Below are 23,610 nucleotides of genomic sequence, written 5' to 3'. Positions count from 1 at the left end.
GATTACTGCCTAAAGGTAAGAGTCACACCCATTGCTTAATTGTTTGTTAAGGGTGCCAAGAGTCATTAGGAGCAGTGGCGGAGCAAACCTGGGGTGGCGTGTGGGGCCTCCGAGGAGGCTGCCTGCCTCCCAGTCAGCTGCCCTACAGCTGAGGGGGAGGTGGCGGGCAGACTATTTGGGGCAGTGTGGAGCCTGCGGTTGCGCTGCAGGCCCCGCGGTGAGTGCATTTTGTCACCCCCCTCAGTGGTGACACCTGGGGCAGACCGCCCACAGTTCCCAGAATTCTTTGGGGGAAGCCGTGGTCTAGAGGTGCTTTAACTGTATGAGGGGGCTGTGCCCCTAGGTTCACATGGGAGAAGGCACCTGAAGTGTGCAGGGTGATTGTCTTTGTGGGTTCTGTGTTGGAGCCAGATGGGGATGGCCCTAGGTTGTGAGTTTCACCTATGCCTAGTCTGCTCCATACCGCAACGCTCAGCAGCCTTACCTCCTTCCGTATCTCATCTCCTTGCTCTCTTGTTTTGCTGTCTGGCTAAGCTGATTTGTTTTCAGTTGCTTGGCAATCTTGTAATGAAATACCCAAGGCTGCCTGACACTGCAGATTCCTCTCCCAAACCCCCTTCATTGTTCCTATGAAAACCTCAGATAATCAGAGGAAAGCCTTGCGGGATGTGAGGTTGAGAAAAGAGGACAACATCGTGTTCTGGGTTGACCTCATCATGGCCTAAATGTCGCATTCCCATCGTTCTTGACTGCAGCAGCAGCTAAAAGCCCCCTACTTACAAAGCATAAATTTTCTTAGTATGTGAGGCTTGTTCCACCCTTCTTCCATTCAGTCTTCTAAAGAGAATGACAGGAGCCTCATTTGATGAGGTTGTTGGCATTGGACATAACAATGATTTGTATCCCGTGGAAGCTTGAGATAATGAGGGAGATGAATATTCATGGAAATGAGAGGTCACACATATCCCACAACTGTCCCAATTTAAGCGGGACATCCTGGAATCACAGAAGCCAATTCCAGCTTCTGTTTGCATCCCAGAAGGTCCCGTTTTTTGGTCTGGCGCGAGTCAGCAGGGTCACACCAAAGAGCCAGACTGGAAGGTGCTCTGGCATGACCCCAAGTTTGGGGACAAAAATGTTGGAGAGTATGTAGTTCCATGCTTGCTTTCCTTCCCAATACAGGGCTACCAGAGACAGAGAGAGAAAGGTGTAGCGGTTAGAGTGTCAGACTAGAACCAGACCATGAAGCTCACAGGGCTACAGATCTCACTGTTCTTTTCAGCACATTTCTCCATCACTTTCCTAACTGTAAAAGTCCTCTCTCTTTTTTAAAAGAAAGAAAGATTTGTTGCAGTAGAGTGACAGAATCCTTTAACCCACTTTAAATGCACAAGCCAAAATTTCTGGTATGTGCTTGAATCCCTCACACAAAACAGCGACAGTCTGGAGACACCCAGAGTATTTACCACACGGGGAAGGCGATAATTTAAAATCAGAATAGAAGAAAGTGACCACTCAAGCTGGTACTGTTGCTGAGGCACCAAAAGTATGTGCCTCAGAGAGGTGTTAGAATCTTTATGTGTGTGGTAACACTGTGGGGTTATTACTACATTATTTTTGTTGTTGGGCAACCCCTGCCCGCCCCCAGCCCTGTGGTGCTTATGTTGACAAGGCACCTTTTGAACAACTAAAAGCCACCTGTCAGGCAGGCAGGGCCAGTGTGTTTGAGCACAGCTCCCTTAGCAACCAGCCTGCTTTGTTTCCTTGCTTGTTTTGGCTGCCACCAAGCAGTCGGGGCCTTGCAATGGATCGGAGGGGCCAAGGGACCGCCTCCCCACCAGTGCACCTCATTCAGCAACCAGTAAGTCATTGTTGCGGGCTGGGGGAGTCGAGAGGGAGCCAGAGTTGCGCCCCTGAATGAGCAGCAGAGAGGAGAGTCCCTTGGGACTCCGAAAGATCTGATTTATCCTCCCCACATCCCACAAAATAATCTCTAGGTTGCAGTAGGATGCTAGCTGCAGGGGCGGGGTGCAAAATTTAAAAATTCTGGAACAGATTATTTTATGCTCTGTCATCACTAAATCTGCAATAATCCCCACAGCTACAAATGGCGGTTGGGAGACTAACCAGAGAGGGTTGGGGAGCTGGTGCTGCAGTTGCCCTGTGCTAAGGAAATTAATGAAGCTTTTTTAAAAATAAAAAAAAAGTTAATTACCTTTGGAGGGGATTCTGCAGGATCATCTAGCAGTTAAACCCTCCTGCCGTCTTCTGTCTCAGAGATAAACCCCATGACCTGATTGGGAGGCAGTCTGCAAACTGCCTCATTGGATCCTGTCAATGAATTTCCCTCCTTCTGCCCTGGACTTCGCATGTGGGAACTGACCCCGCACAGCAATTAGGGGTTGGGGGAAACAGTTCCACCACCACCACCCTTGCCTTGAAAATCCCCCAAGGAATAGGATTACACAGCCTCCTTAGGCAAAGGGGAGAGCCACACAGTATATTTTAAAGCTCATTCAACACACATTTAAAGCACATGACTTTGTCCAAAGAACCCTAGGAAGTGCAGTTTCACTCTAACAGAGCTGCAGTTCTTGACAAACTACAGTTCCTGGGATTTTTTGGGGGGGGTGATACATAAAAGTATGGCTTGAAGCCGCCCCAAATGTTGCAGAGCAGAGCCTATGCTTCATTCCATACGCTCTTCTGTATGGATGGATGAGGAATCCAAGGGCAAACCAAGGCCAGAATCTTTGTAAAAGGTGTTCTTGCACAGAGTACAACTCTCAGAGTCACAACCTCCTACACTTAGTGCCAATAGATAAATTGCCTCCCTAGACAGCTGCTTGGGTTGCTTGCACAGTCAGACCAGTATTTGGCAAAAGGGGGGCCTTCTCACACGCGAAGCTAAGGGGGGCAGGTGATGTAGGGGACACATGAAGTGTCTCCTGATGTGTGTGCGTGTGCGTGCGTGCGCACTTTTATAAATGTTGCTGCCGTCGCCAAATGTTCCAAAAGGAATTCAGTTGGAAACAGGGCATGCTTAATCCACTCCCAAGGCTGATTTTCTAATCAAAAACCCACCTTGTTGTGCTTCCCCACCCAGAGGGGAAACAAAGCTGGGTCCATGGTTTTCCCACCCCATGCTAGGAGAAAATCAGCAGGAGGGGGGGGGATTATTAGGAAAGAAAAATAGGAAGCTTCCTTATATTGAGTCAAACGACTGGCCCATCAAACTCACTATTGTCTACACAGACTAGCAGCAACACCCCAGGATTTCAGGGTCTCTCCCAGACCTACCCGGAGATGTCAGGGATTGAACTTGGGACCTATAGCATGCAAATCATGTGCTCTGCCATTGAGTGAGCAGACAGTCCATGGGGAAAGGTTTAAGCACCCCATCGGCCCACTGCTGCCCTCATCAGATTTGGAGATCATCCTCCATTTGGTTGCAGAAAATTGTCTGTCTTGCTATCATACCCAGTTTGGCTCTTGCATCAGACTTCTCATTAAATAAATGTGTAACTTGATGGTAGAAAAGAAAAGAAAAGAGGAAAACCTGGCCCAAGAGGGAGCGGTGAAATGACCTCCTAAGAAGAGACAGGATTTATTTGCGCAGACCGATTCTTTTCTCTGACATTAATTCTCAGATTCCGCAGCAGCCGGAGGTGACAATTCTCCAGCAATTGCCCTGGGCTACATCTGTTCCTCCGACATCCAGCAAGGCAGGGCACATCAGGGAAGGTAGGAAACCCAGCACAAGAAAGCCATGCCTGTCATTAGCAGGAGTGTTTAAAATTCTGTGCCGAAACGCACCCACCCACCCCAAGGATCCGGAAAGGCAGGGCTGAATGTAAATCATCTGCATCCCAAGACAGGCTTTATAGCAGATTGGAAGGCAAAAAATAAATGCACCAACCTCTCCTCCTACCCACCCTTTCTAAATACTCAGACCCTTAAATGTGCAATTTAAATGTTGGCTGAATTTTCGTTCTGTGGGCAAAGATCTACAACTAAATTTGCAGAGAAGGTGGTGAGTAGAGTTGCTGCTACCACCAGCGTAATAGCAGGAGCAGAAGAAGAAATACTATGTGGACACATCCGGGGGGGCAGCAGCCAGAGTGTGTTCGGGGCCGCAGCATTGGTGGCCTGTGCTGAGGGAAGCCTGTTGCTGGTCCTGTAGCCCAGAAAGGAAACAAGTTTTACAAATCCACCAGCCAAAAGGAGCACAATATCAAGATGAAATATCGCCCCACAGACTGCACCCACCTGCCTCAACTGGGTTTTCAAGGCCTTCTGAAAACCTGAAGTTTGATTATGACTTTACAGGGGTCAGTTGTGAGTCCCAGAGTTGTGGCTTAGACTGCCATGTACATAGATGTCTGTCATTGTGATATACCCAATCCTTGTTTGAGAAACTTAAAAGGAGTGATGTCAACTTCCCTTATTCTTTCAACTGCAGGGAAATTGTATTCCTATACAGTGCTACCTCAGGTTAAGTACTTAATTTGTTCCAGAGGTCCGTTCTTAACCTGAAACTGTTCTTAACCTGAAGCACCACTTTAGCTAATGGGGCTTTCCGCTGCTGCCGCACCGCCGGAGCACAATTTCTGTTCTCATCCTGAAGCAAAGTTCTTAACCCGAGGTACTGTTTCTGGGTTAGCGGAGTCTGTAACCTGAAGCGTATGTAACCTGAAGCGTATGTAACCCAAGGTACCACTGTACAGTATATTAGCTCATAACTTAGTTCACATAGTCTAAGCATTGGTATCTTCTTAACTAAGCTACTTCTCTTGTTTGTAGAATTTCACTTGGTTAGCTCGCTGTCCAACACTTCACTGTACTGAAAGTGGAGAGATTGTTTCACTGCCCAGCTAATTTACAAGGCTTATATCTGCCATTTGTCTTTGCAAAGTGCCATCTATGGCCCAGAACATTCATTTCACCCTTTCTTTCTGGCAGATTTAATGGATCTCATGATGATACAGAATGCCCAGATGCACCAAGTCATAATGAACAACTTGGCCATGTCAGCAGTGGCGCACTTTGAAAACAGCCCAGCCCAGTCTCTGGCACAGGTAGGTAACTGAAAGGGAAATGCTCTGTTCCACAGATGGAGGAGAATTTTGGTTAGTCCACATTTTTAAGCAAAGGAACCTAATTTGCACTCCACCTAATTTGCACCAAACTAATCTGTAGGTTGGAATGTAATTTGGAATTTGCACTTCTCTGAATTTTGCAATTCAGCTCATAAACGAACCAAAATGTGTTCAACCTTTTTGTTTTAGGGTAAAATAAGTTTAGAACTGCATGCAACAAGCTAAAATATGCATTTAAGTACATATTTAAATATGAATTTTCATTTGGACCTTAAAAAATGCAGGCTAATGTGGAAATTACGAACAAACATGAGAGACACAGGGCGGAAATAGGCTGATCTGTTCATATTTTAAGTGGGAAAAGAGGTTGACATTTTCTCCTTTCCTAAATAATCCTTCTGCCTTGCACCCTGGACACAGCCCTATCACAATCTAGCATGGGGTTGGAGGACTTGAGATCAAAGCTGGGATTGGGAGCAGAGGCCTAGCAGAGTGGAGGGTTATCTTAACTTTTATTTTCTTTTGTCTGCTTCAACTCTGCCCCAACGACTCTTCTCCATAAGAGATAAAATATACCCGGTCGCCCTGGAGGAGGAAAGTGGGGTCGATGTATTCCAGTGGACATTTCTCAAGCCTTTCACCCTCTCTTTCCTGCAGGTATCCCACGTCCCTTGGCAGATAGAAGAAGAGGAAGAGGATGACCCAGCCCCCCTTGTGTTCCACCATCATTATGCCCCCTACCCAAGCATTATTCCATTCATGGGATGGCAGTCTCCATCTCGGGTTCAGCAACAACCTGCCATTCGCCATGTAGGCCCAGACCTTCAGGTGATGGGGAGGCAAGACAGGTCAGTGTAGCTGGAGATGGGTTTATGAGGAAAGGATAGCACAATCAAATGTGGAGGGGCACAGAACTTCACGGAGATGTTCATATCTGCAACTCAACACTCCAAACGTTGCATTCAAAAATACAACACTAGCACAAGTAGTGAGATAATAATAAACACTCGCCACAAGGCTTCCGGGACAACGATGAACCTCACAGAGCTGTAATTCCCAGCACCAAACTACAGTTCCCAGGATTCTTTTTGTTGTTCGGGGGAAGTCATGTGTTTGCAGCCAATATCTCCCAACTTCTCATCAGACAGGGCAGAGCCAGCCCAAGGGATTTCGCAGCAAATAGTGCTTTGCCCCTGACCCCTCAAAGTCAAGGTGAGCATAGTACCAAAGCCAGCCAGGTTATTCTGGCACGTCAGGCAGAAAATCCCGCTAGGAACCTCTCTCCCTACCTAGCAGTAAAATCACAGACAATAAATTTAATAACTAACCATTTGCTGCCTTAAAACCAAGTGCCTGTGGTGGCCACCTAATGGTACGGCCAGGACCCTGCCCATCCAAGTTCTTCTGCCTGAATAAATGGCACAGATATGGATACGGGGCCTTTGTTCATGATCCAGCCCCCTTCTTTCAGTCCCGGAGAAGGACAAGGAGGTCTGTAGAGCCCTGAAACCCCTGCACTGTGCAGGCCTTCTTCCTTCGGCCTCCAACATTTTCACCAGACAACTAGTAAGCATGTCCAAACTTAATTTTTGCTGCCATCATAATAAGGCCTAGAAAAGTGACTTGGGGGGGAGCAAGACATAAAAGATGATATTTTGGGGTGCAGGCATCTGTAATTATTATTATTGTTGTTATTATTATTGTTGTTGTTGTTGTTGTTGTTGTTAATTAATTAATTTATACCCTGCCCATCTGGCTGGGTTTCCCCAGCCACTCTGGGCGGCTCCCAATCAAATATTAAAAACACAGTACAGCTTTAAACATTAAAAACTTCCCTAAACAGGGCTACCTTCAGATGTCCTTTAATACTAGGATAGTTGTTTATTTCCTTGACATCTGGTGAGAGGGCGTTTCACAGGGCGGGTGCCACTACCGAAAGGCCCTCTGCCTGGTTAGCATTAGCTAAGCTGATTCTCCTACTTGCACTCCTGTGAGGAGTCCTGTGAGGCAAACAGAATTTCCAGTGGAGATTTTTGCACCCCAGTTTTTACTAACTCTCCCATCTTGAATTGTCCCAATAGGGAACCAGTCCCTCCACCCCCACCACCAAGCGCCACTGGAACTGTGATGGCCGATGTCCCACCAGCTTCAGGTAAGGGTGGGTGCTGCAGGCTTTGAAGCATCTGTTTCTGAAATCCCCAGGCAATGCTATTATTTTCCCAAGCCTTTCCGTGCAAGTGGGCTTTTGGTATCTCTTTGTCCCAGACATCCTAATGCTGACACCATGGCACCTTTGCCACCTACTTAATGTCCTATGTCATGTTAGTCTACTGTGCTAATCCTTTCCCAGCCTGGTGCCGTCCATGTTTTGTTTTGTTTTGACTACAACTCCCATCAGCCCCAGTCATCATAGCCAACAGGATGATGGGAGTTGTAGTCTTAAAAGCCTGGAGGAAACCAGCTTGGGGACAGCTGCTCTACACAGACATATTCCCTCCAGCTCCACCTGTTCAATACTACTTCTACACATTCCCTGCTTCCCCCAGAGTCCTAGAGCAGCACTACAGGATTTAGAACACTGGAAATAAGTTGGATTTAGAACACTGGAAATAAGTTGGATTTAGAACACTGGAAATAAATTGGATTTAGAACACTGGAAATAAGTTGGATTTAGAACACTGGAAATAAGTTATTTTCATAATATTTGCTTCATCTACAGATATATAAAAGGAGAGTCTAGGTGGAGGCAAACAGGCACTTCCACAGCAGGCGGCCAATCCATCAGCCCTGCTTCTCCATTTGGCTTATTCACAGTGTTCTTTCTTCCTTTAAAAAACAACAACAATCACCCTGCCCAAATTGTTTTCTAAATTGGCTCTAAATGGTTTCTCTTCCTCCTCCCACCAGCGGGAGGATGCCACCTTCCTAAACTCTGATGGGTGCTACAATCCAGGGCTGTAGAGAGATTCCCTGTCAGACATTCCTAGCCATTAAAGTCCATTTCAATTCTTTTGTTTCAGGACCCCAATTAAGATGGCTCAGCTCACAATGCTATTAAATATATCTAAGATAGACAGTGCTTGGGGGGGGGATCTGGGGCTGCCTTTATGCACTGGCAAGGCTGACATAAGTGGTTCCTCCTTCCAGAATACTATGACTACACTGAGGCACGGAGGTGAGGTGAAAGTCTAACCTGCTTGAGCATTTACAGAACAAGACGCAGGCCTCAAACTCCGCCTGGCTGCCCCTTCAGCATCAGAGACTGAGCAAACAGCTCTGCTGTGACATGGATAACTTGGTGGCATATTCCTCCCCTTGTTTGATCAAGGCCTCTGAGTATGTGCATTTGGAATAAACTTCATCAATTTGTCTGAGTTGCATTTAATCATAAGAACGTAAGAACGTAAGGGGAGGTGTGAGGAGGCCAAGGAAATAAGATAATGAGTTAGGGTTACAAAAATGGATTTGTTTTTATTCTTCCTTTTCTTATTTTATGTATTTTTCTATGTTTCTTTTATTGTATTTCTATGTTTCTTTTATTGTATTTCTTTCTTTTTATATGATCTTTTAAATTTATGTTTTTGTAAAACTCCAATAAATATCTTTAAAAAAACAAAAAAACAAAAATGGAAGCAAGAAGAATTACCGATGAAAGAATTACCGATGAAAGAATTACCGATGAAAGAAGAATGGCGGATGAAATTCTATGCAGAATTGAATAAATTAACAGGAAGGATTCGAAACCTCTGGGACCACAGATTCTTAGAAGACTGGAGTAAATATATGAACTATTTGAAAAGTAATGAACAGATTACGCTAGTAGGACTGCAAGAAGTTCTGTAAGGAGGACTATTTGAAATATTGCAAGAAAGACTATGAGGAGAATTATTAGTTAATGATAATTAAGAGTAATAGAGAAATTAAGACATGCAGAACAAGTGATAAAGAATGGAAAATCATCAGAGGTGTTGACGGAAGTCTAAAATATTGTATAAGATAAGAAGTTATGTTAAATGAATGTTGGAAATGATATGTAAAAAAACCAATAAAAATGTGTATGTGTGTATGTGTATATATATATATATATATATATATATATATATATATATATATAATAAATATAAAACAAAAACGTAAGAATAGCCTGCTGGGCCATGCCAAAGGCCCAGTTAGTCCTGGACTGTTCTCACAGCAGCCAACCAGAAGCTCTGTGGGAAACCCACAAGCAACAGCCCTCTGTAGATCAGTGCCAGTTATCTGAATAATTTATATAACCACCCTTTCTCAAAACTTAAGGCAGGGGTTGCCAACCTCGTGCCCTCAGATGTTGTTGGACTACAGCTCCCATCATCCCTTATCATTGGCCATGCTGGCTGGGGCTGATGGAAGATGGAGTCCATCACCAATGGGAGGGTGCCATGTTCCTACCAATGCCTTACGTGGAGATGGGACAATCTGCCCAGTTCCCCTCACACAGCTACAATTCCCAGGGTTCCCTGGGAAGAGGGACTGACAGCTAAACCACTCTGGAAATTATAGCACGGGGCGGGGGGGGGGGATAGGGATCTCCTAACAATTCTCAGCACTCTTCAAAAAACTATTGTTTCTAGAATTATTATTGGGGGGGGCATAACTGTTTAAAGTGGTAGCACTGATTTTGGCAGCAGCAAAAAAAAGAAAAGAAGAGATAATTAAGGAGGGGTGAAAATAAGGATCAGCTGAAGTGGGGGCTGTGTGTATGGTACGTTTGTATCCAGCTTCTGTGTATTTCCTGTGTGTGTGTGTGTGTGTGTGTGTGTGTTGTGTGTAGGTGTCCTGTGTGTTATGTGTGCAAGTGAATGTGCATGCAGAATGTGGGGTGGCCACATACCCTCTGCTCAAAAAAAAGTTTAGCCACTTCTGCTATAGTGAGTCCCAGCTCACCAAGTGAGGACCAATGGACTACATCTTGTTAAAAATAAAAAAGACCTCCCTGGGTTTTAACCAATTTCTGAACATTCTGACCATTTTCAACGGACAAATCCCAGCGGACAAATCACAGGGAAATTCCAGACGTATGGCAGCCTACCCCTCTTGGCCTCATTTAGGGAATGTCCAGCACATGGAATAAACTTTTACAAACGTGTTCCTTTCCAGATGTTTTTGTTTAACACTGTTATACTTTCCGGTCCTATTGGCTGCATTGTCATATGATTATCCTCTACATTTACTGGCATCTATTTCAAGTTCACTGAAGTAGTTCAGCACCAGCTCAGTCGTGTGATCTTTAAGTTCAAAAAAAACTCCAAAAGCATTCAACTGGCAATCCATCACTAGAAGAAACTTTATCTAACAATGACAGCAAGTTGATCAACATGGGAAATATTAGATGTTGAATCAAGTGATAATCTAAAATAACCTGCCTGTTTGATGTCGCTCAGTATTGCTTCTCAAACTGTGTTAGCCATCAGCTGCATAACCTCTTCACATGTAGTTTTGGATAAGTGTGATGACTGACTAGAGTCTTTGCCGCCATACTGATTTATGTGAGCACACAGGAAGGGATCAAATTTGGGAATTAATTCAAGCAGTCTAACAAATTTGCCATTCTTTGGTGAACCAAATGTTTCATCATCTCCCCTAAATGCCAAGCCATGTTCTGCCAAAAGGGAAATCACTGAAACAACTTGCTGAAGTACATGCCTCCAGTAATCCTGCTCTGCTTTTATTTGCTTTTCGAGTTACTATGTGAGCGTTTGACCATGCTTTCTCATTAAGTGTGTTAGCAAAGAGTTCATATGATTTTTAAAATTTCCATGGGGTTGAACAAGATAAGTATGATGCCAGGCATCAAATCTAATATAAGCTAAAGCTGTCATTGGGATAAGTTTGGTTTGCATACAGAACAGTAGACTTTTCCTTTCGAGGGAGAATGAATTATTTGAGCAGAAATGGGCTTAGTTTTTGTGTGTTCACTTTGAAGGGTAAAAGGTCCGTCCCAGTGCTGACATTCCGATGGGCCTTCCTCAATCTAGAATGATATTTCTTCATTATTTATTGTGGCCCATAAGCCTATGTCATTATTGTATCTGTAATGAGTAGTAGCATGAACAGCTGGTATTTTTTGTGTGTGCAATGCTATGATTTTTGCTGACATCATTTGATTTGTTTTCCAATTCTTTAAGATGCTAATGAGTTTGAACTGCTGCTTTTGGTGGCATGTTCCTTCAGCGCTTTGTGTTAATTCTTTGGCTGTAGGTCTTAACACTTCATTGTCACTTTCTCCAGAAGTTTCTGTACTTGTAGTGGTAGTTACTGACAACAGTTCTCTCTGAAGTTCTTGGGTGGCTGCGTTCTGTATATAATCTGGTTGTTCTTCAGTTAGCTCAGACTGCTCAGCGTGATCTTCTTGATTTCCTTCTGTTTGCAAACACAAATGTTCTGTATCTGAGGGACTGGGTAGGGCTGTTTCTGCTTGTTGTACTAAGCCATATGACATGATTAGCTTTAAATGTTTGAGTATTTCCTTCTGTTCTTCTTCTTGTTTTCTTTTACTAGCACCACTCTCATATTGCTTACTCATTATTATTTTCACAAAAAGTGAAAGTTAAATATTACTGTGATTCACAAGGATATGTCAATCAGTCCTCAGTTGCTCTCAGAATGCGTACTATAATGATAGACAGTGAACTGAACCCTTGTATTTCTTCATAGCTGACTTTATCATTTGACTCTGAGCAGCTTTAAAGCCTCCACAAACTTTTCTAAGCAGTAAGTACGCACCTGTGTAAGTGCTGTACAGTCACAGACTCATACATGTTGAACGTTACTAAGGACCTGGGCCCAGATAGCAAAATCTGCCTGTTTTAAAAATATTTTTTTGGCAAGAGTCCAAGTCCCCCTAGATTATGAGGCCTTGGGCCACAGCCCACACAGCCTGTGTGTAAATCTGGCACAGGTTGAGACTCTCCATTGAGCCATAACAGCCCATCCTTGAATTCAACCCACCAGCTCTTGTTCCCTGAGCCCCCTCTTCCTCCAGCACCGGTTGTAAAGAGTGCTGTCTACTCAATATCAACATGCAACTCTCTAGTGCATGGGTAGGCAAACTTAGGCCCAGGGGCCAAATCCAGCCCAATCGCCTTCTCAATCCAGCCCACACACGGTCCGGGAATCAGCGTGTTTTTACATGAGTAGAATGTGCACTTTTATTTAAAATGCATCTCTGGGTTATTTGGGGCATAGAAATTCGTTCTTTTTCTCTCTCTTCAAAATATAGTCCGGCCCCCCACAAGGTCTTGTGAGGGACAGTGGACTGGCCCCCTGCTGAAAAAGTTTGCTAACCCCTGCTGTAGTGAATTGTGTTGTTGCTGCTGCTGCTGCTGAATCATATCATTCTTCCAAAAAGCTCAAGGTAGCGTGTGTGGGTTGTCCTCCCCATTTTATCTTCATAACTAGCCTATGAGGTGGGCTGGACTCAGAGATTCAGCGATGTGGTGATCAGTATTGAAGCTCAGGAGCTCCACGTGACCCAGTGCCCATCTCCACCCCAAATATGCAGGCAGCTGTAGTGATCTTTTAATATATTTATTTTAGTTCCGTTTATTTCAGTTTGACAATGTATACATTGCTTAACTATAATTGTCTCTAAGTGTTTGGGTTTTTTAAGGAAGGGTGCACACCACACATTTAAAGCACATTTACACCGACCACCACAAATCCAGGGAGCTGTAGTTTATTCATTACGAAGCTACAATTCCCCTTACAAACTACAGTCCCCAGGATTCTATGCAGCAACTCACCTGCTTTATATGTATGACAGGTATGCAGCCTTAGTTAAAACTAAAAAAAAATCAGAATAAAAACTGCTGGGTTTTTTTTAAAAAACATATTTTTATAATTTTCAATTTTATACATTTCAATAATTTTTTACAATCATTTTAACATTTCGAAACCCGACTTCCTTCCCCCCTCTTTCTGCGGTTCCTTAAATTTATTTTTTATATTTTCCGCATATTCCAAATTAACTTAATCATTTATTCATCTACTTTAGTGTATACTCTTATAAAACTGCAGGTTATTACAATAATCCTGCCAATGTTCTTATCTGTTTACAGTTTATTTGTAAATATTCAATAAATCATTTCCATTCTTTTATAAAAAGTTTGTTATCTTGATTTCTTACTTTTCCGGTAAGTTTCACCATTTCTGCGTATTCCATAAGTTTTTGTATCCATTCTTCTTTCGTCGGGACTTTTTCTTCTTTCCATTTTTGGGCAAGTAACATTCTTACCACATGCAGGAATAAATTTCTATACAGTTTGGGTAGTTCTATCCCTATAATTCCAAAAAGGAAAGTTTCTGGTCTTTTTACAAACATAGTTTTAAACATCTTTTTCAATTCATTATATATCATTTCCCAGTAAGATTTAACCTTACTACAACATAAAAAGAGTCTATTTTCTCTTTCCATTTCCAACAATTATTTGATTTTGATTTATACATTTTTGCCAATTTACGTGGTGCTAGATACCATTAATATAACATTTTCATTTAATTTTCTCTTAAACCATAGCATGCTGTAAATTTTATATCCGTATTCCACAATCGTTCCCATGCTTCCAGATCTATATTATAACCAATATCTATTCCCCAATGTATCATTGAGGGTTTTACTTGTTCAACCTTTGTCTCCCATTCCAATAGTATCTTATACATTTTAGACAGCACTTTTACATTACATTCCAACAGATCTCTCTCCAGTTTTGATGTTTGTTCACCCAACCCTTGTATCCTATCTTTCTTAAATACTTTGTTCAAATGATGCTATTATATCCATGTTGTTAATTTTCCTGATCCTTAAAGACTCAGTAGGTGTTTTTCTCCCCAGATATCAGTTAGACTTAAATTGTCTGTCATCTTAAAAAAAAAAAAAAGCCTTGGGTAGCTTCCCTTCTTTTGTATCGCTTTTTCTTATAGTCCTATCCCATTCCAGGGAAGCTACACCATTCACATCTCCCATCAAAATTACCTTTTCATTCATATATTCAAATGGAATTTCTTCAAGTCTCATAAAAGTCAGTTTTTTCCTCATTTGGTGCATATACACCTATTAGCAATAGTATTTCTCCTTGTGATGTTATCTGTATCATCAATATTCTTCCTTGCTCATCTTTAATTAATTACTTTGGATCTAATTCAGGTTTTATATACATTATCTTTTTTATATATAATTATATTTTATTAATTTTCCATCAAAAGAAAATACAAGTCACACCACATTACAACTTCTATAATTTTTTCTATTTTTAGACTTCCTTCAGCCTCTCTGCCAATCATCCGAATTATATCTTCTTTAATTACGCATTTCCAAGTTTTGCTATTGCCTTTATGCCTACCCCCCACTTCTATTTTCCTTTTTTACAATATTTATTATTTTATTACAGAGCTTCTTTAAATGCCACTAACGTTATTTCGTTATCACTTATACATTCCCAATACACAACTAACTTTCCCCAGTCCTCGGTGAACTTTTGATCTCGTAGATATCTGATCTTCCCGGTCAGTTTATCAAGTTCTACATAGTCCATCAACTTCATTCTCCACTCCTCCAATGTTGGTATTTGTTCTTGTTTCCATTTCTGGGCCAGTAATATTCTTGCCGCTGTTACTGCATATTGAAAAAGTTTATGATCCTTTCTATTTATTTCATTTCCAACAATTCCTAAGAGAAAGGCCTCTGGTTTCTTAGCAAATGTATATTTCAACATTTTTTTCAGTTCATTATATATCAACTCCCAGAAGCTTTTCACTTTCTTACATTCCCACCACATATGATAAAATGTACCATCCTTTTCTTTACATTTCCAACACCTATTACATGTTTTATACATTTTTGTTAGTTTTACTGGTGTAATATACCATCTATATATCATTTTCATAACATTTTCCTTTAATGCAGTACATGCAGTAAATTTAATACTTACATTCCATAGTCTTATCCAATCATTAAATTGTATATTATGACCAATATCTCTGGCCCATTGTATCATAACTGATTTGACTTCTTCATCCTTTGTATGCCATTCCAACAATATCTTATACATTTTAGATAGAATTTTATATTCATTATTTATTATTTCTGATTGAAATTTAGAATCTTTCTCTACATGTCCATATTCTTTGAGATCCAGTCATATACCAACTCTTTTACTTCTTCATAGGGTTTCATTTTCCATTTCCCCCCTTCTTTAACAATCAAATTTCCATATGTAATCCAATTCTTTCTCATATTAATTTTTTTAACACTCATAACCTCTAATGGAGACAACCAGTGTGGAGTTTTTGGTTCAAGTAGGTTTTTATACCTATCCCATATTTCTATCAACGATCTTCGGAAAATGTGGTTCTCAAAACCTTTATGGATTTTCTTCTTTTCAGCCCATAAATACGCATGCCACCCAAATCTGTTATCAAATCCTTCTATGTCTAGCAACTCTGTGTTTTCTAATTTTATCCATTCCTTTAACCAACAGAGACATGAAGCTTCATAGTACAGTTTCAAGTCTGGCAGGGCGAAGCCTCCTCTTTCTTTAGCGTCAGTTAGTAACTTAAACTGAATTCTTGGCTTCTTACCCTGCGAGATGTACCTTGAAATCACTCTTTGCCATTCTTTAAAGGTCCCAGTCCCCTTGATTATTGGAATCGTTTGAAATAGAAATAACAACTTTGGCAGCACACTCATCTTTATCATTGAAATCCTCCCCCAAAACGATAATTTCATTCGTTCCCACAATTCCAGATCTTTCTTTATCCCATTCCACACCGGTATATAATTATTCTGATATAAATCTATATTCTTGGGGGTTATCCAGATACCCAAATATTTCACTTTTTTCACGACCTCTATACCTACTTGTTGTTGCATTATTTCTATCTTGTCTGGATCCATGTTCTTAGCAATTATTTTGGTCTTTTTCTTATTCAATATAAATCCTGCCACTTGACCAAATCTTTCCACCTCAATAAGTATATTTTTAATACTTTCCGAAGGCTCTTCCACCGTTATGACCAGGTCGTCGGCAAAGGCTTTAACCTTATATTCATTCCAGCCTACTGCAACCCCTTTTATTGCCTCATTTTCCCTTATGGATTTTAGAAAGACCTCCAGCACCATGATGAATAACAGTGGCGAGAGTGGGCATCCCTGTCATGTACCCTTAGTTATCCCTCTTTCATCCGTAATCATATTGTTTACAATTAATTTAGCTTTCTGTTCGGTATATATTGCCTTTATTCCATTGAGAAATTCCTTCCCCACCTCCATATATTCTAAATTTTTTAACATAAAATCCCAAGATATATTATCAAAGGCTTTTTCGGCGTCCACAAATATTAACATAGCTTGTTTCTCATTTCTGGCAGTCAGATATTCCAAAATATTGATTATATTCCTTACATTATCTTTCATCTGTCTGACAGGTAGGAAACCCGCTTGATCCTTATGAATAATTTCTTGTAGTATTTTTTTAATCCTTTTTGCTAAAATACTTGCAAAAATTTTGTAATCTGTATCGAGTAATGAAATAGGCCTATAATTTTTAACTTGTGTTAAATCTGAATCTTGTTTTGGGATAAATGTAATAAATGCTTCTTTCCATGTTTCTGGAATTTCTCTTTCCTTGAGAATATTATCCATAACTTCTTTCAAGGGTATTGACAGGATGTGTTTCATTTCTTTATAGTAACTTGCTGTAAATCCATCTGGTCCCAGAGCTTTCCCTTTTTTAAGTTCTTTTATAGTCTCTTTTATTTCATCAATTTCTATTGGGGCATTCAGCCTATCTTTTTTCCTGTTGGGATATTCTGCACCGTTTTTTCCTTTAAATATCTTTCTATCTTCCTCAAATTGTTCTTCTCTGTTCTTTTATATAAATGTCTATAAAAATCCAAGAATCCTTTTTTAATACCTTTCGGACTGTCTATTTCTTCACCCTCCACAATGATTTTGTTGATTGCATTCTGTTCTTTTCTTTTTTTGATTTGCCATGCCAGCCATTTACCTGATTTGTTAACCGATTCGAAGTTCCTTTGTCTCATTCTTTTTATGTTCCATTCTACTTCTTTGTTGATTATTATCGCAAATTGAGTTTGCAGAGTCTTTATAGTCTGTTTTACTTTCTCATTATTTGGTTTTTTAACTAGTTTTTGTTCATTATCCATTATTTGTCTTAAGATTTCCTTCTTTCCTTTTTCTCTGCTTTTATTTTTGATTGAATTCTGCTGGATGAAAAATCCTCTCATAACTGCCTTGCTGGCATCCCATACTGTATTGATTTTCGTACCTTTGTTAGAGTTCTTTATAAGATAGTCCATCAGAGTCTTTTGGGCTTTCTCAACAATTTTTTGGTCATCTAGGAGATAATCATTCATTCTCCATCTAAACGTTCTCTCTTCATATCCTTGTAATTCAAATTTTATTGGGCTATGGTCTGAAATTACTCTCGGTTGAATTTCTATTTGCCTGATTCTTGGAGTTAATTCATTTGAGACCTATATTTGATCAATTCTCGACATTGACTGATTTGGGTCTGAATAGAATGTAAATTGTTTTTCCAGTGGGTGTCTCAATCTCCAAATATCAATTAAATTGCAGTTTTTTGTCATCGAAAAAATGTCTTTGGTAATTTCCCTTCTTTGCTAAGCCCTGCTGCTCTTAGTCTATCCATTTCCAATGACACCACACTGTTCATGTCCCCCATTATTATAATCTTTTGGTATATATATTCGAACAGCTTTTCTTCCAAATTTTTGAAAAAATCAGTTTTGTTTCCATTTGGTGCATAGATCCCGACAATTATTATTTTTTCCCCTTGCCATTTGATCTGGACTGCGATGATTCTTCCTTCTTCATCTTTAAAAATTTGTTGAGCTTCAATTTTGTTCCTCACATATAATACAACCCCTCTCTTCTTATTTTTGTCGGAAGATATGAATTCATTTCCCAATCTTTTGTTAATCAAAACTTTTCTATGTTTTCTTGCCACATGAGTTTCTTGTAGGAAAATTATATCCAAATTTTTCCTTTTTGAACATTGCTCAATTTTATTCCTTTTTTTCCTGTCATTCATTCCATTAATGTTCCAATTCCAAATTTTTAATGCCATTATAACCTCTTAATTAAATAAAGGCTTTTGTTATTATTTATAATCCTTCTGCTTTCTTGTTCCTCTTCCTCTTCTTCTTCTGTCACTTTTCCATTCTCTTCTTCATCATCATCCTTTGGACCCGCTCCTCCTGCTCCTGCTCCTCCTACTGCTCCTTTTTCTTCATCTTCTTCTGCTCTTAATTCTTTATATTTTCTCAGGAACTTGCTTGTCTCTTCTGGACTTGTCAGTCTATGTTTCTTACTTTTGTAAAAAAAAAAAAATCCTTCGGGAAATTCCCATCTAAATTCAATGTTATTTCTCTTGAGAATTTGAACAAATGCTTTGTATGGGTCTCTTCGTTTCAATAGTCTTATTGGAATGTCTTTGAAGATGATAATATAGCTTCCATCGATGTTTAATCTTTTTTCTCTATTCTTTTGTAATATCAAATTTCTCATATCTCTATCTTTAAATGTTATTAAACAGTCTCCTGGAAATTTCCGTGTTTTAGCTGATCTTACTCTCATTCTGAATGCACTTTGAACTGTTTTTGCAACCTCTTATGGTTCTGTCTCTAACCATTGGGCCAACTCTTTTATCAGTTTCTCCTTGATGTTCTCTCCCTGTGTCTCCGGTATGGCTCTCAGCCTCAGATTGCCTTCTCTCTGTCTCAGTTCATTCATTGCGATCGCATCCAAAACTTCCTCCTGGGTTTTATTCATCTCTGACATACCTGTTTTCATTTTCTCTTCCTCTCTTTTCATCTCCTTCATTTCTATTTTCATTCTCTTCCACCCTTCCTCTAATTTTTGTGTTATTTTAGATACATCTTTTATCTGACCTCTAAATTCATTAACTGTTTCATCTATTTTTTTATCCATTTTACCAATTCTGTTATCCACATGTTCTAATTTAGTTTCTAAATTCTTTTCACTTTGTTTAATTTCTGCAAACATTCTCAAAATTTCTGCTTTAAATTCTGACTCCTGTTTCGACCCTTTCCTATCCGCTGGTGTTCCTTCACTTGCTTTTTTCATTTTTTCAATAATGTCCAAACAATAAATTTCAAATTATAACAATCAAGCTTTTGATAATATCAAATCACAGCAATTAACAAAAGTGTATCAGCTCCCTCCAAGGGTCGGAGAGGGTAAAGTCTGCAGATCCAGCCAAAGGAAGGTAGAAGTTATTAAACAGTTCCTAATTCAAAATTTTTTAATTCCACTAAAAGATGATAATGAAGAGAGGATGGTATGGCCCGTATAGCTTCTTGCCGCCAATTAGGCTAATCCTTAATAGTATCTTCTGCCACCAATTAGGCTATTTCCAATTAGCTGGGGATAGCAAAAAAACAAAGTCCAAAATAATCCAGAACAGATAAGTCACAGTAAATATGGAGGATTATAACCTATTATGAAGATTATAATCCATTTATGGAAATTATGATCCACTGTGTCCAATTATGATAATTGTATTTGAGTTATATCTCACGAAGACTTCCCACCAAAATTAATCCAAAAATGTAAAATTAGTCCAAAAATTATTCCAAAAATGTAAAGTAAGACTTCCCAAGCCGGAGATAGGAGCAGGTCAAACATAAAAATTAAGGTGAAGAGATATTAATCCATTACTATATTGACCATTCATAAATTTCTTGCAAAAGTAGATCCAAAGTTATAAAGGGAATAAGAAAAATAAAAGATAAAAAATGAGAGAAAGTTCCAAGTCCGAATAAGAATGATTTTGAATCCGAATAAAATACTTTAAACAGTTTCTAAGTTTGGGAAAATATAATCCGTAAATAAATTCCATAAGTCCAGTGTTTCAATTTAAATGTACTGTATCTCACCAATTAAATTCGTTATATCCAATCAGTCCGTGAATTTGCAATAAAGAAAAAGAAAGAAAGAAAGAAAATAAAAGCCACCCACACTTAAAAGCAATACCAGCCACTGTGAAATCGGCCGCCAGTAAAGCAGCCTAAAAACAAAAGAGAAAAAGCCAGAACAGAAAAACAAGTTGTAATTCCCTGTTTAACCACAGGGTTCCAAGTCCCAAATATTCTATTTGTAATATAAAAAGTTTTTGGTAACTTTATAGCTTAATTTTTCCCCTGTTCCAAATAATAGTAATATTAAAAATTGTCTATTTGCAATCCTTCCAAGAAAAAACAAACAAACAGAAAAGAGTCCAGCCGAAATAGCATTCAAATATTGCCTTCTTTTCTTTTACTTCCCAACAAGAAGCACTGCTCTAAAAATAGTAACAATGGAGTCTGAAGCTCCGTTGCGCAGATATTCCAAAAATGAAACCTGAATTATTCACAGACTCCTTCTAGTTCAATACTTTATATCTTCAAGGACTTTCAAAGTTTCAGCCCTTTCCCCCCTTTTTAACTTTGTTATTTTCCACTGCTACTTCTCAAAGAGTTACTTTTAAAAGTTTCAGAAGGAGGAAAGAGATCAAAGCCGCTAGCGGCAACTCACTTCCCTTTTCCAGCTCTGCTTGCAGTCCTGCATCTGGGCTGATTTCAGAAGACGGCTGACCTCCGTAGTTTTAATTTTTTAATCCGAATCCTTCCTTAAGCCAAATCGATCCTTTTTTTGTTCAAATTAGGTCCGAATTTCTTATGTTTTGAGAATTGAGCACTTTCCCTGCAAGCTCGGGGCTTCGCTTTCTGAAGGCAGCAATGGCTTCCCCTCAGCCCGCTTCCCTGCCCGCCGTTCTCTTCGCTCCAAACAGGAGTTACCTGACGGCCAGACGGTCAGCGTTTTGGCATCAGCGGGAACCAGAACTCCTGGACATCCACCAGAGAGTGTTTTCGGGGGCTACTGCGCCCTGTAGCACCCCCTTTTTCTTCGGAAAGCCCGGGATTCTCCAAGCAGAAAAATCCCCGCTTGCGCTGGGATCGGGCTCAACCGGAAGTCTCCGGTTTTATATACATTATCACGCCTCTCTTATTTTTCACGTCAGAGGCCACAAATTCCCTTCCCAATCTTTTATTGATCAAAATTCTTCTAAGTTTCTTTGCGATGTGTGTTTCCTGAAATCAAATCACGTCCAAATTTAACCTTTTTTATCTTTATACGTCACAGAGTCTAGGACTTGCTGATCAGAAGGTCGGTGCTTCAAATCCCCCGCGACGGGGGTGAGCTCCCGTTGTTCAGTCCCTGCTCCTGCCAACCTAGCAGTTCGAAAGCATGTCAAAGTGCAAGTAGATAAATAGGTACTGCTTCAGGGAAGGTAAACGGTGTTTCCGTGTTCTGCTCTGGTTTACCAGAAGCGGCTTAGTCATGCTGGCCACCTGGAAGCTGTACGCCGGCTCCCTTGGCCAATAAAGCAAGATGAGCGCCGCAACCCCAGAGTCGGCCACGACTGGACCTAATGGGCAGGGGTCCCTTTACCTTTTATCTTTATACGTATGGCCTGTATAGTTTTTCCATCGCGAAGCTACAATTCCCTTAACAAACTACAGTCCCCAGGATTCTCTGCAGCAGCTCACCAGCTTTATAGGTATGGCATGTATGCAGCCTTAGTTAAAACTAAACAATCGGAATAAAAACTGCTGAAAGTTGTTTTTTTAAAAAACGAAACAAAAACTTCAGTCGGTGCCAGAGGTCTAGCAGGGAGGATGCGCAGAAAGAAGACAACACAGCTTCTCATTCCACTCCACCCCACCGCAGTGCAGAGAGAAAGACTGAATCTTTCACTCACCTGGCGAGCGGAGGATTAAGTGCTGCTAGATCCTGTGGTGTAAGTACATTCCTTACAGATGCTGCCCGCCTTGTCTTCTCCCCTCCTGCCCAAACACTCCACTTTTGGCCAGCCCTGGATCAGTTCAGGTGGGGTGATCTGGGCTGCCTCAATCCAATCTGGCCAAAGCTTGATCCACCCTGATCGACCTGGTTTCAGTGCCTTCAGTGCATAGTCCTAGTTTGAACTGAATGCAAGAGGAGAACAAGATTGTAAAAGCTGTTAAGTGTAGGACTTCATAGGCTTTGGGGATTAATTTTAAATCTTATTATAATGTGGTCTTCATCAGACAAGGAGGCTCCCCTGAAATGATGCAAGATGGGTGTTGGTGAACATCTAAATAAACTTCCCGCCCCACCCAGTTTTCTCACATGGTTTCTCTTCTGAGGCAAGTTGTGCCCTGACTGACCCCTTCCTTCACCTTTTGTTGTGGTGGTGGTGGTGGTTGTCGTTATCTATAGTTTAATAGAGTTTTCACATTATTACAGCTAAAACATGATTTGGGTAATTCTGCCAGCTTACAGACTCATTTTTCATTTCCATATACAGTTAACAAGTTCTATATCGTTTTAAATATAATTTCCCCAAGTTTCATTACCCGGAAATGTTTTTCAGAATGGCATTTTACACGTGAGTAAGGCAACCAGAAGTATGACATGCAAGATGACTCAGAATTCCCCCCCCTTCAGTTAAAGACTTCTCCAAGAAAGCAATAAATAGGTTAATGTCATTTTATTGTACTGATTGTTTTGCTTTCTCATTTGGTGAGCTGACATTGATTACAGAAATACATACTCCCCCCGCAGCAACAACAATGAAAATAAAAACCTATGTTTTGCTGTTTTTCTCTTATTTGAATTTCTTAGCATTAAGAAAATGTGTTGAAATATTACTTGCAATGAGTTTTACACGCAGAATTTCTTGTGACCAACATAACACCACAGTGTGCTACATAATGTGTTGTCATGTTTGTCATTTACATCTCTTTTTAGGACTGGCATAATTCCTTCCCTGATAATTTTATAAGCCCTATTATTTGTACCATACCATCAATTTAGTGCAGTGGTTTTCAACCAATGGGCCGTGGCACCCTAGGATGCCTTGAATGATAGTCAGGGGTGCCGCAGGCAACACTGGCCTCTGTCCCTCTTTCCTTCCCTCCCTCTTCTGATTCCCTCTCATGTCTCTGCCTCCCAAACGCTTGTACAGCTGTTTACTGCAGCAGCCCTGGTTATAAGCTCCGCAAGCAAATGGTACCTCTGGGTGGCACCTCTATTTCGGACGGGAGGGAGGCAGCTCAGAGACCAGTGACGGCAGCATCTGCCTGGAGGACTCCCAAGGAGAGGGGAGAGGAGCCTGAGGGACTCTCCCCAAGGGAGGGTGTTCGAAAAGGGGTGAGAGGCTGCCAGCTCTGCAAGCAAGGGGTGACATATAATAATAATACCTTTATTGTCATTGTACAACCTATATAACAATGAAATTAAACGAACCTCCCCCCCCAACACACAATCTCTTAGCGAACAACACACCACCTCGCAAGTCAATTTCGCTATGTTATTTTCCATTCTTAGACTTAACTGGAATCCTAAGCAGAAATAATGTAGTTGGTTAAGGGAGCCATGGACTCAAAA

The 23,610-nt window shown here is 40.6% G+C and overlaps 1 protein-coding gene across 3 annotated transcripts; it reads left to right on the top strand.

Annotated features, from left to right (window-relative positions):
* The first annotated feature begins 242 nt into the window (after nucleotides 1-242).
* Nucleotides 243-21,974, top strand: PRR29 (proline rich 29). 3 transcript variants are annotated; one of them, XM_083583611.1, is made up of 6 exons: nucleotides 243-1,861; nucleotides 3,651-3,744; nucleotides 4,963-5,078; nucleotides 5,757-5,947; nucleotides 7,181-7,251; nucleotides 21,832-21,974. In XM_083583611.1, the coding sequence occupies exons 1-6, from the start codon at nucleotides 1,805-1,807 to the stop codon at nucleotides 21,957-21,959; spliced, it is 657 nt and encodes a 218-aa protein (XP_083439737.1). In that variant the 5' UTR covers nucleotides 243-1,804; the 3' UTR covers nucleotides 21,960-21,974. The 3 variants fall into 3 exon arrangements, with proteins under 3 accessions (XP_083439737.1, XP_083439738.1, XP_083439739.1); XM_083583612.1 differs by lacking the exon at nucleotides 21,832-21,974 and adding an exon at nucleotides 8,311-8,468 and having other exon boundaries at nucleotides 245-1,861; XM_083583613.1 differs by lacking the exon at nucleotides 21,832-21,974 and adding an exon at nucleotides 8,247-8,468 and having other exon boundaries at nucleotides 1,678-1,861.
* Nucleotides 21,975-23,610: the final 1,636 nt, after the last annotated feature.

Source organism: Podarcis filfolensis (genome assembly GCF_964270895.1).
Source record: "Podarcis filfolensis genome assembly, chromosome: 13".
Lineage (NCBI taxonomy): Eukaryota > Metazoa > Chordata > Lepidosauria > Squamata > Lacertidae > Podarcis > Podarcis filfolensis.
Note: the sequence above shows the minus strand (reverse complement) of the source record. Positions and strands in the feature narration are given on the sequence as shown.